A 25,304-nucleotide genomic window follows, 5' to 3' on the forward strand; every position below is an offset into this window, starting at 1 on the left:
AATTGCGTGTTCTAAAACTGCGTGTTTCTATTTTTAGCATTGCGTGTTACTATTTATAGAATTGCGTGTTACTATTTTTAGAATTGCTTGTTACTATTTTTAGAATTGCCTGTTACTATTTTTAGAATTGCGTGTTTCTATTTATACAATTGCTTGGTTCTATTTATAGAATTGCGTGTTACTATTTTTAGAATTGCATGTTACTTTTTTTAGAAATTGCGTGTTACTATTTTTACAATTGCGTGTTTCTATTTTTAGAATTGCGTGTTACTATTTATAGAATTTGCCTGTTACTATTTTTTAGAATTGCTTGATACTATTTTTAGAATTGCGTGTTTCTATTTTGAAAATTGCGTGTTTCTATTTTAAGAATTGCGTGTTACTATAAATAGAATTGCGTGTTACTATTTATAGAATTGCGTGTTTCTATTTATAGAATTGCGTATTTCTATTTTTAGAATTGCATGTTACTATTTATAGAATAAGGTGTTTCTATTCTAAGAAATTGCATGTTTTTATTTTTAGAATTGCGTGTTACTATTTATAGAATTGCGAGTACAATTTATAGAATTGCATGTTTCTATTTATAGAATTGCTTGTTTCTATTTACAGAATTGTGTGTTTCTATTTTTAGAATTGCGTGTTTCTATTTTTAGAAATTGCGTGTTATTATTAATAGAAATTGCGTGTTTCTATTTTTAGAATTGCGTGTTACTATTTTTAGAATTGCGTGTTCTAAAAATTGCGTGTTTCTATTTTTAGCATTGCGTGTTACTATTTATAGAATTGCGTGTTACTATTTTTAGAATTGCTTGTAACTATGTTTAGAATTGCCTGTTACTATTTTTAGAATTGTGTGTTTCTATTTATACAATTGCATGTTTCTATTTAAAGAATTGCGTGTTTCTATTTTTAGAATTGCTTGTTACTTTTTATAGAATTGCGTGTTACTATTTTTAGAATTGCGTGTTTTTATTTATTGAATTGCTTGTTTCTATTTTTAGAATTGTGTGTTAATATTTATAGAATTGCGTGTTTCTATTTTAGAATTGCGTGTTACTATTTTTAGAATTGCGTGTTACTATCTATAGAAATGCATGTTACTTTTTATAGAATTGCGTGTTCTATTTATAGGATTGTGTGTTATTATTTTTAGAATTGCGTGTTTCTATTTATAGAATTGCGTGTTACTATTCATAGAATGGCGTGTTGCTTTTTATAGAATTGCTTGTTACTATTTATAGAATTGCGTGTTTCTATTTATAGAATTGAGTGTTTCTATTTTTAGAATTTAGTCTTTCTATTTATTGAATTGCATGTTTTTATTTATAGAATTGCGTGTTTCTATTTATAGAATTGCATGTTACTATTTTTTGAAATTGCGTGTTACTATTTATAGAAATTGCTTGTTACTATTTTTAGAATTGAGTGTTTCTATTTTTTGAATTGCGTGTATTAATTTTTAGAATTGTGTGTTTCTATTTATAGAATTGCGTGTTACTATTTATAGAATTGCGTGTTACTATTTATAGAATTGCGTGTTTCTGTTTTTAGAATTGCGTGTTTCTATTTTTAAAATTGTATGTTTGTATTTACAGAATTTAGTTTTTTTATTTATAGAATTGCGTGTTTCTATTTATAGAATTGCATGTTTCTATTTATAGAATTGCGTGTTTCTATTCATATATATATATATTCAAAATAGATAAATAAAACTAATGTGACAAGACAGACCAACTTAATTTGTATAAAGAAAACTTTAAGATATGTTCAAACCTTTCGAAAAAGTAAAAAGTCGAGCGTTGCCCCTGCCCGGCGGTGGCTCTTGTTGAATTGGGGTGCTACCATTCTATAGTGAAATTACTCCCATTGGCGACTGTAAATAAATAAAGTGTACAATAACCATGTACATTTATATGACATTTTACAGGTAAACATTTATAACCTTATTTTAATGCTACATGTATTTATTATGACTTTGTTGTAATTTTAAAGACATTTATGTTAAGTTTGTTTAAATGTATCAACATTTTAAGTTTTAGTTCTTTTATGTTGAAAATGCACCATCCTGGTGTATTTTTTGTACTCGTGTTCATCAACCAGAAAATAATGTTTAAAAAATAGCATGGAATAGGAAGTAGATGTTTTTTCAAGAATTATAATGCTAGAAGGGGTTTGTTTCTCAACAGCTTGGATTTTTTGTGGAAAGACTTGTCATACATGCTGGCTTCTACTAAATATTTCATAAATCTTTAAAGTGCATTGGTCCATAATGGGAGGTTTGTAATTGCTGATAGTACTTATTATTGTACAACAAACCACAAATTAACTAAAATAATAACAAAATGATTATATATCTGGCAACAAACCACAAAATTATTATACATGGATATTGCTTATAATTGTGAGATATATGAATGATATGAAATATCTGTATCAATGAGGCTCAAAAAAATATTGTTTCAGAACAAAATATTATTATTCATCTTATACATGTTTATACTAATTAACTTGAAATACTTTTGGAAAACATGCCCATTGTAGACCAATCCACTTTGCTTGCATATTTACATAATTATGACCTTTCATTGCTTAGACAATGTTTTGAAATTGATATTTATTTAAACAGGTAAATATCAACACAAACTGTAAGCAAAGTTTCTCAGTTATTAACTACATTTTGACATAGTTATGCCCCATCTTAATATTTTGTGCCAACTTGATTTTGTAAATGGGCCCAATCAAAGTTTTATACACAAAATTTGATGTCAATCAAATTGTCATCTTAATTAGATAAAATGTATATAAGCCTATAATTGATGTCAATTTGTGTTCAAGGACCATATTTTTATGTAAGCATGTATAGAAAACTAAAAAAATATCAGATTTGCAGTGATATTGCAGCAATTTGAAAATGAATTAATAAAATTGTATATTAAGTATCTGGGTATTGCTTTATTTCATCATTGAAATCTGGAGATATAACATATAACATTCATTAAGAGAGCATTTTTCTACTAAGTAGTGGCATCAGATTTGACCTCCAGAATGCATTTCAATATATTTATACAACCAGGCAGAAATATTACAATTTGATGGCATTTGGCAGGTGTTGTTATTCTTTGTACAGTTCGCGAAGGGTATCCAACGTCTTCTATGACCCTTTTTAGCTCACAAGAACCAAAGGAGGTTCAGGATGAGCTATTAGTATCGAAGGGGGTTGCTCCAGCGTCATGCATCAACAATCATCTTCTCTGAAACTGATACGCAGGTTTACATCAAATTTGGTCTGTAACATCCTTGTGACGGTCACACTTTAATTTACTCATATGATTTCAATTGGCCTTTTAAGGGGTCAACAGAGCTAAGAATAGAAATAACCTTTAAAGATCCTGTATGTTTGTAGATTGATATTGTTACTGTGTGTATACGACACATCGAAGAATATGTAAAATGTGTACTGCAAATATTTGTGAACATTACATTTAAAACTACCATGCCAGGACATATTTATTCGGTAAGGGCTTTTGGCTTTTCATTCTACATAGAATACCCTCCAAACATGTACAAAATCGAAGTCGCATTGGAACCAGACAAATGGTTTTTAAACGGTTGGCTCTAGAATATGGCGTATACTCTAAAGTTTTTACAACTAGTTAACACATGTTACAGGAAGAAAAGATTCGCGTTCCAAAAAACGACCATTCCATGCGGAAATCTCCTGTACATATTACTTAGGTTAGGGCTTTTGGCTTTATATTGTGCACAAAAGATCCTCCAAACTTGTACAAAATCGAATTCGCATTAGAATCAAACAAAATTAATAGTGTTTAAACGGTTGGCTCTGGAAAATGGTGAATATCCCGAAAATTTATACAATTTATAAACAGAAAGAACAAATCGTCGGATATTCCTTGGGATACGGCTTTCAGCTTTATATTGTGCAAAGAAGACCCTCTAAACTTATACCAATTTAAATCTGCATTGTAATCAGATCAATGGTATTTAAATGATTGGCTTGGGAATATGGTGTATTTTTCTGAAAATTTATCAATTTTATATTCACAAAGACCACATCGCCCGTCCAATAGAGATATTTTAATGGGACCTCTCGCTATTGCATTTCTTATGGTATAGCTATGAGGGGGATCATCTAGTAAGATAAAAACAAGTTGATAATTACATTTTTAAGTATGCATCGTTCATTTTAAATAACTAATTGTACAAGACGTCAATTCATATAAGAAATTTTTCTATAGTGCGTTAATTTCTCACACTAATCGTACTTTGATTTATATACAGTATCACAATGATGTAAATCTGAGGTTTTGAAGGATGTTGTCTCTTAGATGTTGTTTTTTTCAGACAAAAGGTGTTTAAACGGTTGGCTTAGGAAAATGGTGTTTTTTATTGACGTCCGCGCCAAAGCGCGGCGCCTTTTATGTAATGAAATCAGATTTTGTGAAAGGGCGACAGGAACTTCTCGAACCTTTATAGTTGTTCATAATAAAAGCCGATCATTCCGATCGGTATGAGGATGCTTGATTATTATTAGTCGCGATTTGTACAATGAATAGCGAACTGGAGAATTTCTAAATGCAAACATTTTCAAATTAGAATCTAAATAAACTTTTCCGTCAATAAATCGCGCTCTTCAGGGTATTTCTATTTATCATTTTGTAGTACACAGTGGATTATTATGGTATGTTATTCCGAAAGCTGTAAATAGAATGATGAGTTGATGACCTAAATATTCCGAAAATCTATTTATAGATGGATGTACTCCTGTCGGTAAATCCCGGTCTCTCCTGGTCTATTTTGACGACCGGCGAATAGTACCACACGTTTATTGTCCGGTCTCTCCCGGTTTTGGAGTAGATGTTTGATATCGTTACAGAACAGAACAAATATTTTTACAGATAAACACGGATTTATTAATATAAATCCGTGAGATAAATAAGCTTTTTTTTCAAAATGAATGTTTGTCACTTAGTTTGGTTACAATAATTAAGAAACACAGATCAACTCTCAAAATTATTGATTATTATTATAGATAAACATACAATTCGAAAAAAAACCCAACAACACACATCGCATGTTTTATTTTATCTATATGAGATAAAAACAATAAATATGTACAATAATTGAGAAAAAATGTACATTTTTATGGCATTAATATGACACTATTAACTTTGAAACATTTTATCTAATTTATTATTCGTGTTGAGTAAAGATGCCGAGGAATTGTTCAAAGTTACAAATCAGATTTTCTGAATTATTCAATTGATTGATAATTTAAGAAATGATAAAGAAAAATACAAATGTACATGTATATGGTTTAAGAATAAACAATATTATATATTGAAAGATTAACCATAATTTACTGACTTTTTGCAGTTAAGTTTTGACTTATAATCGTCGGTCATTATGACAATTGAATTCTTAAAATAATAGTGTAAACGTAAAAATTCAGTATTAAAATAGTGCATAAAACACAAAAAAGTAAAGCAAACAATATTCATAAAATCTGTATTTTTTTATTAAAAAAGATATTACAATTAGTGTATAATAAGCATTTATGCTCAACATGATCAACATGGTAATATAACAAGTGTCTTATTGTTACTAAGTGTGAACAGATACCATAAGAGGGGGTCTTCGCTAATAGCGATAACATAATAAGGGAAAATTACACAAGTGTGGTGTTGATCATGCGTTACTCAAATGGATTATAAATGATTGTATACATGTATATCCGTGGCTATTAATAATCAATTCAATTTATTTTATTCACTCAGATCATACAAACATGACAACATGAGGTAAAAATACAATTACATAATAAATGAGGCTTCAGAATCAGACAGTATCAAAATAACATGATATATAAATTGTTAACATAAATATTGCGGGAGAGTCAGTATTAAAACAAATACTTCAATAGGGTTCTCCACAGCATAACATTTATACAATTTTTGGCTCATTTGAATCTTAATATAATTTCTTTAATAAATAAACAAAGTTTTTTGTAATCTGGAATGTTAACATCAGTGTTCATAAGAAGATCAATAGAATGTATATTATGTTTCTGTAAATAGTTATGTTTCAAAAATCGTTTCCTGCTGTTATCAAAACAAGGACACTCAAAAATATAATGATATTCATCACCAATTGATCTATCACACAGTGTACAGACACGCCTGTTAAGTTCGATGTTGTTCCAACTTCCGGTTTCTACTGGCAATTTGTTATTTCTTGTTCTAAATTTTATCATGTATTGTAAAAATTTTGATGGAGTTTTTACAAGATATGTTTCAAAACAAAAATTATGTTTGAATAATCTATAATTCATACATTTACTAGAATTCTCAATATCAGAATACCACTCATTTAAAAATAAATCTGATAATTTTTGTTTGACTGACATCGTTAACCATTTATGGTTATGAAATTCATGGTTATGCCAAATGTTATACAGACCACATTCATACAAAATATTCTGAACAAATTTTATCCACTGAAATCTTAATCTAGATACAGTCTGGGAGTTATTAAAATTATTTAACAAAATACGATATATCAAACACGGTAACTTGTTCTGTTGTGGTATGACTAAGTCTGACCAATATGATATAATTCTACATTTAATTTCAATAGATATTGGTTTAACACCAGTTTCACCGTAAACCATACAATTTGGTGTACTTGACTTTAAACCTAGAATATATTTCAAAAATTTAAGCTGTACTCTTTCAATACAATCAATATTACCAAAACCCCATATCTCACATCTGTACAGTAGGACAGGTTTTACAATTTTGTTAAATAAATATATTTGCATGTCAATTGGCAATTCTAACATTTTAAATTTTTTTATAAGACTATACATAGCTTCACGATCATAAAGAAATAACAAGTAATATTCTAATTTCTAGCATGCCAATCAAATTTATAAATAATGAACAATGTCTTTCGTTCCTTCGTTCATAAGTGATATACAATTCTGGTAAAAACCAATGAACCATTGAACAGTTTATCAACATAATTATATCTACTAGTTCATCTGCACCTGATGCATTTCTTGCTTGGACGCCCTTTGATAAAGCGCGGCGCCTTTTATGTAATGAAAGTAGATTTTGTGAAAGGGCGACAGCAACTTCTCGAGCCTTTTATAGTTGTTCATAATAAAAGCCGATCATTCCGATCGGTATGAGGGAGCTTGATTATTAATTAGTCGCGATTTGTACAATGAATAGCGAACTGGAGAATTTCGTAATGCAAACATTTTCAAATTAGAATCTAAATAACCTTTTCCGTCAATAAATCGTGCTCTTCAGGGTATTTCTATTTATCATTTTGTAGTACACAGTGGATTATTATGGTATGTTATTCCGAAAGCTGTAAATAGAATGATGAAATGATGACCTTAATATTCCGAAAATCTATTTATAGATGGATGTACTCCTGTCGGTAAATCCCGGTCTCTCCTGGTCTATTTTGACGACCGTCGAATAGTACCACACGTTTATTGTCCGGTCTCTCCCGGTTTTGGAGTAGATGTTTGATATCGTTACAGAACAGAACAAATATTTTTACAGATAAACACGGATTTATTAATATAAATCCGTGAGATAAATAAGCTTTTTTTTCAAAATGAATGTTTGTCACTTAGTTTGGTTACAATAATTAAGAAACACAGATCAACTCTCAAAATTATTGATTATTATTATAGATAAACATACAATTCGAAAAAAAACCCCAACAACACACATCGCATGTTTTATTTTATCTATATGAGATAAAAACAATAAATATGTACAATAATTGAGAAAAAATGTACATTTTTATGGCATTAATATGACACTATCAACTTTGAAACATTTTATTTAATTTGTTATTCGTGTTTAGTAAAGATGCCGAGGAATTGTTCAAAGTTACAAATCAGATTTTATGAATTATTCAATTGATTGATAATTTAAGAAATGATAAAGAAAAATACAAATGTACATGTATATGGTTTAAGAATAAACAATATTATATATTGAAAGATTAACCATAATTTACTGACTTTTTGCAGTTAAGTTTTGACTTATAATCGTCGGTCATTATGACAATTGAATTCTTAAAATAATAGTAAACGTAAAAATTCAGTATTAAAATAGTGCATAAAACACAAAAAAGAAAAGCAAACAATATGTATAAAATCTGTATTTTTTTATTAAAAAAGATATTACAATTAGTGTATAATAAACATTTATGCTCAACATGATCAACATGGTAATATAACAAGTGTTTTATTTTTACTAAGTGTGAACAGATACCTTAAGAGGGGGTCTTCGCTAATAGCGATAACATAATAAGGGACAATTACACAAGTGTGGTGTTGATCATGTGTTACTCAAATGGATTATAAATGATTGTATACATGTATATCCATTGCTATTAATAATCACGATCATAAAGAAATAACAAGTAATATTCTAATTTCTAGCACGCCAATCAAATTTATAAATAATGAACAATGTCTTTCGTTCCTTCGTTCATAAGTGATATACAATTCTGGTAAAAACCAATGAACTATTGAACAGTTTATCAACATAATAATATCTACTAGTTCATCTGCACCTGATGCATTTCTTGCTTGGACGCCCTTTGATGCTTTGCATCAATGCTTTTCTTGTACAATTTATATAGAGAAAAAAACAAATCGCTGAAACAAAAAACGACCATGCCACGCGGAGATCTCTAGGACATACTTCTTGGGTAAGGTCTTTGGGCTTTTTATTGTACATAGAATACCCTCCAAACTTGTACAAAATCGAATCTGCATTGTAATCAGACATATGGTTTTTAAACAGTTGGCTCTAGAATATAGTGTATATTCTAACATTTTTACTATTAATAAACAGAAAGAAAAAAATCGAACATACTATGCGGAAATGTCCTGGACATATTTCTTAGGTTAGGGCTTTGGGCTTCATATCATGCAAAGAGGACCTTCCGAACTTGTACAAAATCGAATCCGCATTGGAATCAGACAAAGGTTGTTTAAACGGTTGGCTCTGGAAAATGGTGAATTTTCCGACAATTTATACAATTTATGTAAAGAAAGAACAGATCGTCGGTCCAAAAAACGACCATGCCATGCGGAAATCTCCTGGGCATATTCCTTGGGTAACGGCTTTGAGCTTTATATTGTGCAAAGAAGACCCTCTAAACTTGTACAAAATTGAATCTGCATTGTTATCAGATCAACGTTGTTGGAATGAATGGCGTATTTTTCTAAAAATTTATCAAATTTATATACACAAAGACCACATCGCCAGTTCAATTGAAAGTTTTAATGGGTCCTCTTGCTATTACATTTCTTATTGTAAAGCTATGAGAAAGATCATCTAATCTGATAGAAACAAGTTGGCAATTACATTTTTCTTAAGTATGTAGCGTCATTTTACAATAATTAATTGCGCATGACCTCAATTCATATAAGAACCTTTTCTATAGTGCGTTAACTTCTCACACTAATTGCGATCGTACTTTTAATTATATACAGTATCACAATGATGTATATCTGAAGTTTAGAAGGATGTTGTCTTTTTCTGTCATTTTACTGTTAATAGGAGAAAATAAGCAAATCGAATGTCCAAAAACGACCATCCAACGCGGAAATCTCTAGGACATATTTCTTGAGTCAGGGCCTTAGGCGTTACATTGTGCACAGAAGACCCTCCAAATCTGTTCAAAATCGAATCTGCATTGGAATTAAACAAATAGTGTTTAAACGGTTGACTTATTTTTATACAATATATATAGAGAAAGAACAAATAGCTGAAACAAAAACGACCATGCCATGCGGAAATCTCTAGGACATATTTCATTTGTAAGGGCTATGGGCTTTTTATTAGCTCACCTGAGCATGCTCAGGGTGAGCTTTTAGGATCGATGATTGTCCGTCGTCCGTTCACATTTAGTTGTTAACACTCTAGCGGTCGCATTTTTGCCTCAATCATCATCAAACTTGGTCAGAATGCTTATCTAGTCGATAGCTCGGGGGTCATCTCGGATGAGAAACTAGGTCACAAGAGCTAAAAATAGAAAAACCTTGTTAACACTCTAGAGGTCTCATTTTTGTCTCAATCATCTTCAAACTTGGTCAGGATGTTTGTCTAGGTGAAAGCTCGGATGAGTTGGAACATTGGTCATCTCGGATGAAAAAGTAGGTCGCCGGAGCTAAAAATAGAAAAACCTTGTTAACACTCTAATGGTCACGTGTTTGCATCAAACATCATCAAACTTGGTCAGGATGCTTATCTAGTTGAAAGCTTGGATGAGTTCGAACATGGGTCATCTCGGATGAAAAAATAAGTCACCGGAGCTCAAAATAGAAAAACCTTGTTAACACTCTAGCGGTCACATTTTTGCATCAATCATCATCAAACTTTGTCAAGATGCTTATCTAGGTAATAGCTCGGATGAGTTCGAACATGGGTCATCTCGGATGAAAAACTAGGTCACCGAAGCTAAAAATAGAAAAACCTTGTTAACACTCTAGCAGTCATATTTTTTTCCTGAATCATCATCAAACTTGGTCAGGATGTTTGTCTAGGTGATAGCTCAAATGAGATTGATCATGGGTCATCTCGGATAAAAAAGTAAGTCACCGGAGCTCAAAATAGAAAAACCTTGTTAACTCTCTAGCGGTCACATTTTTGCATCAATATCATCATCAAACTTTATCAAGATGCTTGTCTAGGTGATAGCACGGATGAGTTCGAACATGGGTCATCTCGGATGAAAAAGTAGGTCGCCGGAGCTAAAAATAGAAAAACCTTGTTACCACTCTAGCGGTAACATTTTTGCATCAGTCATCGTCAAACTTGGCCAGGATGTTTGTCTTGGTGATAGCTCGGATGAGTTTGAACATTGGTCATCTGGGATGAAAAAGTAAGTCACCGGAGCTAAAAATAGAAAAACCTTGTTAAAACTCTAGCGGTCACATTTTTGCATCAATCATCATCAAACTTGATCAAGATGCTTGTCTAAGTGATAGATCGGATGAGTTTGAACATGGGTCATCTCGGATGAAAAACTAGGTCACAGGAGCTAGAAATAGAAAAACCTTGTTAACACTCTAGTGGTCACAGTTTTGACTCAATTGTCATCAAACTTGGTCAGGAAACTTGTCTAGGTCATTGCTGGGAATAAATAGAACATGGGTCATCTCGAATGAAAAAAACTAGGTCACCGGAGCTAAAAATAGAAAAATCTTGTTAACACTCTAGTTGCTACTGTTTTCATCCAAGTATCCTGGAAATTGGTCTGCAAGTTTGTTTTGATGATTTCTAGGTCAAGTTTGAATATGTGTCACCTGGGTAAAAAACTAGGTCACACTGCTCAAATATGGATAATCCTTGTTAACACTGTAGTGGTCACATTTTTGACTCACCTGTCATGAGACTTGGTCAGAATGCTTGTCTAAGTAATTGTTTGGATGAGTTTGATAAGTCAGGTTAGCGATCTAGGGCCAGCATGGCCCTCTTGTTGTACATAGAATACCCTCCAAACTTGAACAAAATCGAATCCGCATTGAAACCAGACAAATGATGTTTAAACGGTTGGCTCTAGAATATGGTGTATATTTTAAAATCTTTACTAATAATAAACAGGAAGAAAAGATTCGCGTTCCAAAAATCGACCATATCATGCGGAAATCTTCTAGACATATTTCTTAGATAAGGGCTTTAGGCTTTATATCATGCAAAGAAGACCCTCCAAACTTATACAAAATCGAATCCGCATTGGAATCAAACAAATGGTGTTTAAACGGTTGGCTCTGGAAAATGGTGAATTTTCCGAAAATGTATACAATTTATATACAGAAAGAACAAATCGTCGGTTAATAAACGACCATGCCATGCGGAAAATATCCTGGGCATATTCATTGGGTATAACAGCTTTCATCTTTATATTGTGCAAAGAAAACCCTCTAAGCTTGTACAAAATCGAATATCCATTGTTATCAGATCAATTGTGTTTGAATTGTTGGCTTAGGAAAATGGTGTATTTTTCTGAAAATTTGTAAAATTTATATACACAAAGACCACATCGCCCGTCCAATAGAGATATTTTAATGGGACCTCTCGCTATTACATTTCTTATTGTAAAGCTATGAGAAAGATCATCTAGTCTGATAAAAGTTGATAATTACATTTAAAGTATGTATCGTTCATTTTAAATAACTAATTGTACATGACGTCAATTCATATAAGAAATTTTTCTATAGTGCGTTAATTTCTCACACTTATCGTACTTTTATTTATATACAGTATCACAATGATGTAAATCTGAGGTTTTGAAGGATGTTGTCTCTTAGATGTTGCTTTTTTCTGACAAATGATGTTTAAACGGTTGGCTTAGGAAAATGGTGTTTTTTATACAATTTATATAGAGAAAAAAACAAATCGCTGAAACAAAAAAACGGCCATGCCACGCGGAAATCTCTAGGACATATTTTTAGGGTAAGGTCTTTGGGCTTTTTATTGTACATAGAATACCCTCTGAACTTGTACAAAATCGAATCTGCATTGGAATCCGACAAATGGCGTTTAAACGGTTGGCTTAGGAAAATGCTGTTTTTTATACAATTTGTATAGAGAAAAAAATAAATCGCTGAAACAAAAAAAAACGACCATGCCACGCGGAAATCTCTAGGACATATTTCTTGAGTAAGGGCTTTGGGCTTTTCATTGTACATAGAATACCCTCCATACTTGTACAAACCCGAATCCGCATTGTTATCAGACAAATGGTGTTTACACTGTTAACTTAGGAAAATGGTGTTTTTTATACAATATTGAGAAGAACAAATCGCTGAAACAAAAAAAAAACGACCATGCCACGCGGAAATCTCTAGGACATATTTCTTCGGTAAGGGTTTTGGGCTTTTTATTGTACAAAAAGAACTAATCGATGAAACAAAAAAAAAACGACCATGCCACGCGGAAATCTCTAGGACATATTTCTTGGGTAAGGGCTTTTGGCTTTTTATTGTGCATAGAATACCCTTTATCCTTGTCGAAACGAATCCGCATTGGCATCAGACAAATGGTGTTTAAACGGTTGGCTTAGGAAAATGCTGTTTTAATACAATTTATATAGAGAAAGAACAAATCGCTGAAAGAAAAAACGACCATGCCACGCAGAATCTCTTGGACATCTTTCTTAGGTAAGGGCTTTGGGCTTTTTATTGTACATAGAATACCCTCCAAACTTGTACAAAATCGAATCTGCATTGTAATCAGACATATGGTTTTTAAACAGTTGGCTCTAGAATATAGTATATACATTCTAACATTTTTACTATTAATAAACAGAAAGAAAAGATTTGCGTTCCAAAAATCGAACATACCATGCGGAATGTCCTGGACATATTTCTTAGGTTACGGCTTTTGGCTTCATATCATGCAAAGAAGACCCTCCTAACTTGTACAAAATCGAATCTGCATTGGAATCAAACAAAGGATATTTTAACGGTTGGCTCTGGAAAATGGTGGATTTTCCGAAAATGTATACAATTTATTTACAGAAGGAACAAATCGACGGTCCAAAAAACGACCATGTTATGTGGAAATCTCCTGGGCATATTCCTTAGGTTACGGCTTTGGGCTTTATATTGGGCAAAAAAGACCCTCTAAACTGTACAAAATCGAATCTGCATTCTAATCAGATCAATGGTGTTTAAATGGTTGGCTTAGGAAAATGGTGTATTTTTCTCACAATTTATCAAATATATAATTCAAACACCATTGATCTGATAACAATGGATTTTCGATTTTGTACAAGTTTAGAAGGTTTTCTTTGCACAATATAAAGCTGAAAGCCGTTACCCAAGGAATATGCCCAGGACAATCCAGCCAGGCTCTATACTGTTAGTAGCCCTATTTTTGTATATTGATATTGAAATCCCTTAGGCTTTCAATTGACAAAGCTGGACTATCTCATTGCCTAAGGATTAATCTGTTGAATATTTGTAATGGAGATATCAATATAAGTCTGCCAACACGATATCTAGCCTAGTTGACAGCATAATTACAGGCTTGCCTGGCTCTATACTGGCGGCAAATAACAATCATTTTCAGTTTCAGCAGGATAAAAGTTAAAATCATCTATTCATGAATCATATAAACGAAAACTCTGATCTTTTAATCATTTCATATGTTTAATTTCTTTAATTATCAAAATACAAAATCCGGCTTTGAAATCGGTGGCAGTTTTCTCGTGTTTCTTGCATTAACTCTCTGTGTGTTTGGTTTTGTAATGGGAGGTAACTGCGCCCTTGTGTTTGGCTTCGGAATGTGAGGTAACTGTGCCCTTGTGTTTGGCTTCGGAATGGGAGCTAACTGCGCCCTTGTGTTATGCTTCGGAATGGGAGGTAAGTGTGCCCTTGTGTTTGGCTTTCGCAATGGAGCTAACTGCGCCCTTGTACTTGGCTTTGGAATTGGAGCTAACTGCGCCCTATAAAATAAACAATGCTTATCATTGATGCAGAATACAAATATTTAAAATAGAAATTAATAAAAAGGGCAAAATAGTAGTTTATTTATTGCATATGAAAACATGATTTGTAACCGACCTAATAACAATGCTATACAAACAAGTTTATTTGGCATCAGCTCCTTGAACTTCATTATGAACTAGAATATGTTAGCTATGCTAAGGACGAAGATTCTATTCAGGTGCCCACTTATGCCTGAAACAATTTCCGAAATGGCACGTGGGGTCTTCCTGTACCAGTTAAGCCAGAAAAATGCCATATATAAGTAACGGTGTGACTGAACCCCCCTCCCCCCCACACACACAATTTTAGAATATGTCATTATGTATAGACACTTGCAACTTTAATATTTCTGACATTTACGGTAGTTCAATGGGTTTAAGTCGTGTACATTTCTGCTGCGTTTTTTAAGCTATGCAAGAAGATGATACTGGAATAAATACGTAAGTGTCAAAAAGCAAGTACAAATTTTGCTGCACTAACCTTTGTTTTGCATTTAAAGATCTGGCAAGTTTTGGTACTTGATCTTGCGCTGGTTTTCTCTGTGGCGGCTCTAAAGGTGGCAACTTGGACTTCATGTACCTATCACCATCATGCTTCGGTTGTGCAGCATGCTGTTTAATCTTGTTTGATTCCAATTGATGTCGCAGACTATTTCTGTTTTGAGTTTTCATTGTGTCTTCCGACTTAGTTTTAAGTCCAACCATTGTTTTATTTGTACTGGTAGTAGCAGTGTTTGAAGACTTAGAGTAATTTGGCTTACGGGTGGGAAGTTTGGGGTTCTCAGCTTTAGTGATATCATTTGTGTTCTTTTGAGTTGCACGATTGTTCTCTTCTTTAAAAGTTTTCAGCGTTCCTGCAACATGCTGTGCTTTTAATCGATTCACATTTGAAACATTCTTGTTTCCCACAGGAGTTTGGCTTCCACCATGTGTATCAATATGTTTCTTTGTTTCAGCCACGTTTTGAGTGGTATTTTGTGAATTTTTATGTCCAGATTTTAATCCTTTATTCCTTTTTATTAGGGGTTTTCTTTCTATCTGTGACATTTTGCTTGCCGACTTTACATTGCTGCTGGTCATTGTTGAAGATTTGTTTGCAGAGTTTTGCCTGGTGATTTAATCATAATACATGAACACTATTTATTTTATATGATTGCCCTTTTCTTATTCTTTAGACTTTCCTCAGTAAACCAAAGTATTCAAATCAATTAATTATTTCATTTTAAGTATCAAAAGAAATGCAAAAACAAAATCAATTTTGTTTTGCGATATATATTTTCTTCTGTCAAATCGTTCTCACTAATTTTATAGTTAATTCATTAACTTGATAGTCAGAAAAGTCAAGGTTTTCAAATTACAATTTTTCTTGTAGCTGTACAAATATAAACTATGATATTGAGATGCACTGATATAAGTTTGAATATTAAATTCATGTACCTAGAAACGCTCTGGTCACTCTCTGTAAGCACTCCCTGTGTTTCTGGCATTTTAGGAGGTATCTTTGGCCTGTAATAAAAACAATAAAGTGAGGACATATAAATAAATATACATGTATAATGTTACAGCCTTTGCAAATGTAAGCTCAATGTAACTGGGATAGTACACAATTATAATTTTTATTATCTATTCGGATTTTTAAATGTAATAAGTACTGTAATATTTTGCTAAAGATTTGCAAGAAAGAGTTAAGATAAATGTGTGAAGACATTACGCTAAGTTCGTCCAGCGATTCTAATTCTGTCTGGGATTTTAAATTATTTATGTTTTAAGAAATCCCTTAAGCTTTCTGAACGTCAGTTATTCTGGCTCATGACTGGTGAAAGGTGTAAAATTGATATCATGAAACAAGAAAGGCACAGGGATGTTCCTCAGATTTAAAACAATAGAGGAAAAGTACATGATTGTGTACTTCCGGTAAATTCAAACAAGGTTTACGTCAAAGCAGTTGGAGCACAATTAATGCAATTAGTGACACAGATGTGTTTCCCATAAGGCATAATGCAAAATGAATTGAGGAGCTTAAGTGATTTTCTTCAACAAAATATGGAGAAAAAACATATGACCGTGGCAGTTTTGATGCGACTTAAAAACTGGACAAAATCATTTTACAGTTCAATAACATTTTGAAGGAATAAGAAAACCCTGTTACATTTCTAAATCAGACATATGCATGCGTGAGAAAAGAGATAATTGTTGTATTAATTTTTACTAGTATAAGATATACAATAATTACATATAATTGTTGTCCATAGGATCTTTGAAAAATTTCCCTTTTCTCTCTTTGTCTTTCTTATGCCGTCCTCCTTTCTTATATTCTTCTTCAATTTTTTGTATCTTTTCTTGTCTTACTTTATTTCCTACAAAAAGGAGAAAATATCACAATTGAATGAAAGACACGAGAGACTGCCGTGGTTGTGCCAACGAAATGCACTACACGATGATCAATCAGTCCACTATATACTGTTAAGTTTTGACATTTTGTAAACAAGAAATAGGTAGAAAACAACAAGAGCATTTCATTGATTCTAAAATGACGAAGCTACTTTTTAAATTAGATAAACTAACAACAATTCAATCGTGAAATAAAAGATGTTCTCAGTTTTAAACGGAATTTAAAACATCATTGTCATCAGCTAGATTGACATATTTTGTCTCAGAACTTTACATTTATACATGTATTTAAATAATAAATTGAACGAACATATGCATAAAAACATGAAACAAATAATTGTTTTGTTTTATTGTTAACCGTTTCAATGTCCATCTCAATCTCAACTGTAGATCCTTTTAATTTCGTTATCAAAAAAAAAAATTACCAAAAATAATTGTACCATCTTTTTTGTACCATTTGTGAAAAGTGCACAGCATTTTCTATATACCAACGGTATGTGTATTTGGAAGAATATGTCCTTACACAACTCGAAAGTTAAATGCGTTTGAAAAACAACAACAACAACGAACGAACGTTAACTATGAAACTTAAATTTAACTTGTAATAGTTCTTTAAAAAGTTACTTCCGGCCTGCATGTATAAGGTCTATTTACTTCAAAGCATCGTCAAAGAATCTGATGAATAATTCACAGAACATTATACCATATGTAGAATTCAACAATGTTTATATTTTCACAGCAAGTATGAAAACTAATGTTTTTGGGGTTTTTTTTTAATAAAAATAAAATATGGCATCCAAGATTCGAAAGTTCATTACCTTTTTAAAATAACATATATGAATGCCTATTTCAGTTTAGATGAATTGTAATGATCCAAAGGTATTGTCTTTTTTATCAACAATGAAAACATACTATAGTTAGAAAACGTTTTTACTCTTAATTATTGTTACATAGAAAAATTCTGGAATTTTGAAATGCATTTTAATATTTGATTGACATAACAGTTTAATTACGCATTTATTAACCTTTATCCTTTTGAAGACGCAATGCGTTTTTTGTCATTCTTGGCTTTATTTTCGGCTCTTTTGCCTTTTTAATAGGCTTCAGGTTCTTCTGCCCAACTGTCGTCTGCAACTGGTGTTCCAGGTAAGCTATACTGCACTCTTCAAAATTTCTTTTCTCGTGATAGGTCTTCGCTAATTTTTCGGCAAGTAAATATTCTTCAATGACTCCAAATTCAGTTTCAGGATTAGGTTCTTTTTTGTAGATCTTTAAAAGCTGCATAAGTGAGAATGAAAAAAAATTTTTTAAATGCAGTTTTACTGACGGTGAACTAGATTAGATAGGTAACTTCTTTCGTTAAACAGAAGAAAAGAACTTCATAGCATATAACGATTTTTTGTAGATATGTTTTTTTATTTATTTATTAAACTATTTTGAGCGGGTGGGCGGGGTGGCGGCTGGGGTGAATTCATGGAATGAAAACAAGGTTACAAGATGTACATAGTTATATGTGCCATACCTTTTCATCAACTTTGTTCTTTTTCTCTATAGTGTCAGCAAGTTTAGTTTTAAATTTATCCAACTCTGCTTTCAGTTGTTCTTCCTCATCCTTGCTTTGAATCATTTTGTTTTCCTGCTCTTTTTCTAGCTTAGTTAAAAGCTTTAATTCTTCAAGCATCTTGCCGGCCGCTTTATCTTCTTCATAAATGACACTCATCATCTCGAAAGCGTCACTGTTACTATATTTAGTAATAAATGAAAATAAATATATTAAAAGCCCAACCAAGAACGATAATTAAGTTAAAATGATCAACGTGTGAACGTTTTGGCATTACGACCTCAATAGTACATGCCAATGATATCATACATGTAATTGACAGGAAATAACATTATAACACTTAAAATTTGTTGATTTATCGTGTGATTACTACAATTAGTTCACTCTTCGTTGATAAAAGCAGGTTAATTATATCTAGTTTTAACATTTCATATGGGGCGTCCGTGGCCGAGTGGTTAAGGTCGTTGACTTCAAAACCACTTGCCCCTCACTTTGCTGTGGGTTCGAAGGGATTTTGGATTCTTTCATGTGAGGAAGCTATCCATAATAATGCACGGAAGGGCACCTGAGGTCTTGCTGCACCAGTGAAGCAGGAACGTTGCCAATTGACCTATACTGTCTCGGTGTGACGTAAAACACAAAGAAACAAACATTTCATATTATGATAATTGATAACCCAACGATGTCAACAAAGTTTTTGAACTACATTACCTGACACCATTCGAGTTTTCTGCGAGGCGATCCAACGTCTGTCTTTCAAATGCAGCATCCACCCTGAAATCGAATTATACCTGATGTAGAAAAGCCAGGATGAAATAACATAATTATACATAGACAAACGAACAACTTTACTCGGGAAGATATTCTATATGTTTATCAGTTTACATTCCTTTCTAAATTTTTTGCATATTTGAATCCGTACAAGATATATCCAAGAATTGTACTACAACAAATTTGCAATATACTGAAATCGACAATGTAAAACGGGTGTGAAGAAGGAACTTTCTGGGTTTCGAGCTCACTAGCTAGTTCAGATCCGTTATAATTACGCTCTATAGCTTAATGGCTGGACATTATATACCATAGAACGATAGTAATTGATATATATCATTCAGGCATTCAAGATAACTGTTACAAATGAAAACAAATGAACACATTAAAACCAATTCAAACCTTGTTGTTGGCTTTTTATGCTTTATTTTTTTCTTTCGCTCATTCTTACAAGGTACTGTGGTTATCCGGCTGTTAGCAGTCTTTGTGCCCTTAGTTTTCTCAGCATCTATTGTGCCATCAGAGTTGGAAAGTTGATGTTCGTACTCAGTGCTTTCTGCTACATCTGCTGCGACGGGCGAACTATGAAAAGAGAGGGGAATCCATAAAAAATATAAACAGCAATACATCGGAACTAAGTTTTTAGCTTTGGAAAATTATTTACATTGGGTTTTACAGGTATTTGGCTAATGCTAGTTTCAAACTGTAATCATTGTAAAGTTCTAGAATTATATTTGATTTATTTATTTATTGTATGCAGCAGCTAGGCTGCAGTTAAATCGATAGTTCGAAAATAGTGCGGAAACAAACAAGTATTTGTTGTCGAATGGTCATTTTCATTTTGCTTACGCGCATCATTTAATTTTTGTATCACGTGATCAGGAAATTAATGCTTCCTGTCCTACGGTATTTTGTTGTGTGCATTAATCAACTCCCTTGTAAATCTAAGCTACCATTTAAAGCTGACATATATTAATATTTGGAAAAAAAAGATTCTAATCATTATGGTCTTGTTCCGGCGCAATATGACCTTAATTGTGTTGGTGCGCCATAAAACCAAGCAGAAAAAAATTCTTGTCATACGAAAGTTGATTCCATTTTCTAAATTAAAATAAAAATCATAAACACATCAGAATTAACGAATTATTTGCTCATTTAAATTAACGTAACTGGTATATACAAAGGTAAAAAACGTTGAAAATATAATTAACAGATTATTATTTAATGTCCCATAGTCTAAATACTGACTGGGGTCGGTACCTAAGCGTTCTGCCAAAGATACCACATTTTGTACTTCTTTAACTTGTACACCACGTGTTAGTATTGAAGGCTTGTATTTAGTGATTATATAATTCTTTACATAACCTATAGTGAGGATATTGCTCTCACAATGTTAATAGATCAGCAGCTTGCAATATTAATTACCTCTGCATTTTGATACTACATGTAGTAGCTGTTCAAACAAAGGCAAGAATAACAAAACAAACAAAAAACATAATTACCGTGCATCGATAGACTTGGAGTCTAGCCCAGAGGTAGCCACGCCTCCAGACTGTACCTCATTGCTGTGGTCAGCCTCTTGAGTTTCCATTTGTGTTTCGCTCTGGTCAGCCTCGGAACTGCCAATTTCTGTTTCGCTCTGGTTACCTTCAGGAGTTATAATTTCTGTTTTTGATGCAACAACGTCGGCAACGTGCTCTTTCTGACTAGTGACAATGACATCAGCTACATCTGCTGTTGCTGCTCTCAAGGTGGAAAAATAGTTCCAGCCGCTGCAATGTATAATAATACATGAATTGATAACACATTAAGTCATGTTATATACAATATATTTGAATTGTTTAAAACTGTCCGTTCGAATCTGATCATTAAATGATAAAACTTTGTTATAATATTATTTACACTGATATAGCTTTTTATATCACAATATTTATAATATCATGTATTGGAATATACATCGGGATGTCATTTAAATTACATGTACTGAATACTTATATGCAGTAGAATCTAACCTTTGATGATTGTTTGAATCTTCTGAAGATATTGTTGTCTCCACATTTCTCTTAACGTGTCTGTCATCTTGCACATTAATTTTCGCAAGGAGAGGAATCGGATCTTCTTTTTGAACAAGCACCTCGGAACCAAGCAACATGATATTCTGATCGGCAACCTTTTCGTCCTGAATGAACTGGCTTGTAACTTCTGTAGTAACTGGAGCCCTGGAAAATTGCTTACTGTTATCGTCACCGTGAGAGCAACTTTCGTTGATAGTACGACTTATTGCCTCAGTAGCTTCTTGTTCTTTGATGCACATCTTTAGACTAAACTCCAATGCAACTGTTGCTGCCAGAAAAGATAACTTGCTAACATTTCTTACAACTGGAATCTCGATCAGATCAACAACATCTACGTCTTTGGGTATAAGGCAAACAACTGGACTCTCAGCCACATCAGCAGCATCTATGTCGTCGGGTATTGGATAAACATCTGGAATCTCAGCCATATCAGCAACATATTTGTCTCCGGGTATAGGGCAAACAACTGGAATTTCAGCAATATCAGCAACATCTACGTCGTCGAGTATTGGATAAACATCTGGAATCTCAGCCATATCTGCAGCATCTACATCTCTGGGTACTGGACAAGCAACTGAAATCTTATTTGCATCAGCAACATCTACGTCGTTGGATATTGGATAAACATCTGGAATCTCAGTCAATTCCGCAGCATCTACGTTTCCGGGTACTGGACAAGCAACTGAAATCTTATTTGCATCAGCAACATCTACGTCGTCGGGTATTGGATAAACATCTGGAATCTCAGCCATATCAGCAGCATCTACATCTCCGGGTACTGGACACGCAACTGAAATCTTATTTGCATCAGCAACATCTACGTCGTCGGGTATTGGATAAACATATGGAATCTCAGCCATATCAGCAACATCTACGTTTCTGGGTACTGGACAAGCAACTGAAATCTTCTTTGTATCAACAATATCGACGTCGTCGGGTATTGGATAAACATCTGGAATCTCAGCCATATCAGCAGCATCTACATCTCCGGGTACTGGACAAGCTACTGAAATCTTCTTTGCATCAACAATATCGACGTCGTCGGGTATTGGATAAACATCTGGAATCTCAGCCATATCAGCATCATCTACGTTTCCGGGTACTGGACAAGCAACTGAAATCTTCTTTGTATCAACAATATCGACGTCGTCCGGTATTGGATAAACATCTGGAATCTCAGCCATATCAGCAGCATCTACATCTCCGGGTACTGGACAAGCTACTGAAATCTCCTTTGCATCAACAATATCGACGTCGTCGGGTATTGGATAAACATCTGGAATCTCAGCCATATCAGCAGCATCTACGTTACCGGGTACTGGACAAGCAACTGAAATCTTCTTTGTATCAACAATATCGACGTCGTCGGGTATTGGATAAACATCTGGAATCTCAGCCATATCAGCAGCATCTACGTTTCCGGGTACTGGACAAGCTACTGAAATCTTCTTTGCATCAACAATATCGACGTCGTCGGGTATTGGATAAACATCTGGAATCTCAGCCATATCAGCAGCATCTACGTTTACAGGTACTGGACAAGCAACTGAAATCTTCTTTGTATCAACTATATCGACGTCGTCGGGTATTGGATAAACATCTGGAATCTCAGCCATATCAGCAACATCTACGCTTCCGGGTACTGGACAAGCTACTGAAATCTTCTTTGCATCAACAATATCGACGTCGTCGGGTGTTGGATAAACATCTTGAATCTCAGCCATATCAGCAACATCTACGTTACCGGGTACTGGACAAGCAACTGAAATCTTCTTTGTATCAACAATATCGACGTCGTTGGGTATTGGATAAACATCTGGAATATCAGCCATATAAGCAACATCTACGTTTCCGGGTACTGGACAAGCAACTGAAATCTTCTTTGTATCAACAATATCGACGTCGTCGGGTATTGGATAAACATCTGGAATCTCAGCCATATCAGCAACATCTACGTTTCCGGGTACTGGACAAGCTACTGAAATCTTCTTTGCATCAACAATATCGACGTCGTCGGGTATTGGATAAACATCTGGAATCTCAGCCATATCAGCAGCATCTACGTTTAAGGATACTGCACAAGCAACTGAAATCTTCTTTGTATCAACAATATCGACGTCGTCGGGTATTGGATAAACATCTGGAATCTCAGCCATATCAGCAACATCTACGTTTCCGGGTACTGGACAAGCAACTGAAATCTTCTTTGTATCAACAGTATCGACGTCGTCGGGTATTGGATAAACATCTGGAATCTCAGCCATATCAGCAGCATCTACGTTTCCGGGTACTGGACAAGCAACTGAAATCTTCTTTGTATCAACAATATCGACGTCTCCGGGTATAGGGCAAACACTTTTGTCAGCTGAAACATTATCATCTGTTTGGTTCTCATCTTTTCTTAGTGGACTTTGTTGGCTGGTGCTTCGCATACAATTCTCTGTGCTGCTTAAACCGTTGACGCCGGACATTAATGTCAGAAGTGTGAGAGAGCGTGCCGTGAGAGGGTTATTCTGTACTTTCCTATAATGTTTATATCAAATAAACCAATTAGAAAGATATCACAGTTATAAAAATTAATTGATATTACAACGGAAATGAATTAATGCATACGTTTCAGACAAATTTTTATTTATAGTAGATGATTCTCTGGTGAGATATATAGGAATTACGTGACTGTATTTCTTTTGTACAATGTAGCAATAAAGTTGAATATAATATTTTATCATATACTTATAAATGAAATAAATGTATTGGGAAATATTGATATTTTCAAAGTAAAAATTTATTTTTCACTGCAGTGAAACACATTTTCCGTATTTTCACTTGTGTCTTGCCGGACTATTTCCTTCTAAAATCAGCGTATACATGAAATTTAAGGGAAAGTATTTCAAATTGTAATGTCTAAAACGAGAACACTTTCTATGAAGGGAAAATAAACAAAAGAAATAAGTTTTTTTCTATAAAAACAGGATTTATTTTAATCTTGTGGCATGAAAATTATCATATTTTATTCATGGCTACCGCCACTAATAAAATTTCTATTTTCATACAACTCGGTGAAAAAAGCCTGTATTTAAAAAAAAATAAAATAAAAACTTTAATATCCCATATTTACCTTTTTCTTTAAAAAGTAATCTTATGTCGTTATAAAGGAATCAAAAACTAACGTAATAAGAAAAGGCAAAGAAACATGGTGGACGAAAATGTCGACTGAATGTCGTTTATTGGAAAAACTTTTACAAATTTGAGCCGCGTCAAGACAAAACCAACATAGTGCGTTTGCGACCAGCGTGGATCCAGACCAGCCTGCACATCCGCGCAGTTTGATCAGGATCCATACTGTTCGCTATCAGTGTATTTATACTTGTAAAAGGGTTGGTAAGCGAACAGCATGTATCCTGATCAGACTGCGCAGGCTGGTCTGGATCCATGCTGGCCGCAAACCCATTATGTTGGTTTTGTCGTGACGCGGCTCTTTTGTTTTGTATACAGATTCATAAAAACATGCTTACGTATTCTGTGTATTCTGCACTGACAATTCAGGTGATATGTGCAATTGGAATCCCCGTTCCAGATCAAGCCGCGCAAATGGTATTGGGTATATATATTGAGTTAGTATTTGATCTTCCAATTTGGCTGTAACATCAAAACCAAAAGACAGTAGATTGAAAGTTTCCAATTTATAAAAATGTATTTTCTTGGAATATTATTCTAATCACTAATAGCTTCTAAAGATGTCAAATACTAGCGTTGAAAATGAACTCTATTTTGTATCCTAGGGTACTGAATGTTTACTATTGCCATATTACATTGAATTTACAGATATATATGTACAATATAGGCAAAAAAACATAACAAACCAATGAAACAAAATGGGTAAAGAAATAACAATTTCGAATATCTACAGCTTGGAAAACTCTAAAGTTAACCTGGTTGATATCACATTT

General features: G+C 33.3%; 1 protein-coding gene across 1 annotated transcript; it reads right to left on the reverse strand.

Moving 5' to 3' along the window:
• Window positions 1–14,179: 14,179 nt before the first annotated feature.
• Window positions 14,180–24,901, reverse strand: LOC132720350 (uncharacterized). The gene is made up of 11 exons (XM_060704471.1): window positions 24,870–24,901; window positions 21,292–23,877; window positions 20,782–21,051; window positions 19,682–19,861; window positions 19,220–19,282; window positions 18,470–18,689; window positions 17,973–18,225; window positions 16,790–16,913; window positions 15,994–16,062; window positions 15,038–15,664; window positions 14,180–14,514 (listed from the first exon to the last, which is right to left on the reverse strand). Exons 2-11 carry the CDS (start codon window positions 23,823–23,825, stop codon window positions 14,235–14,237), a joined length of 4,620 nt encoding a protein of 1,539 aa, XP_060560454.1. The 5' UTR covers window positions 23,826–23,877; window positions 24,870–24,901; the 3' UTR covers window positions 14,180–14,234.
• Window positions 24,902–25,304: the final 403 nt, after the last annotated feature.

Source organism: Ruditapes philippinarum, unplaced genomic scaffold, assembly GCF_026571515.1.
Source record: "Ruditapes philippinarum isolate M1 unplaced genomic scaffold, ASM2657151v2 ctg1747_1_1_1_1, whole genome shotgun sequence".
Classification (NCBI taxonomy): Eukaryota; Metazoa; Mollusca; class Bivalvia; order Venerida; family Veneridae; genus Ruditapes; species Ruditapes philippinarum.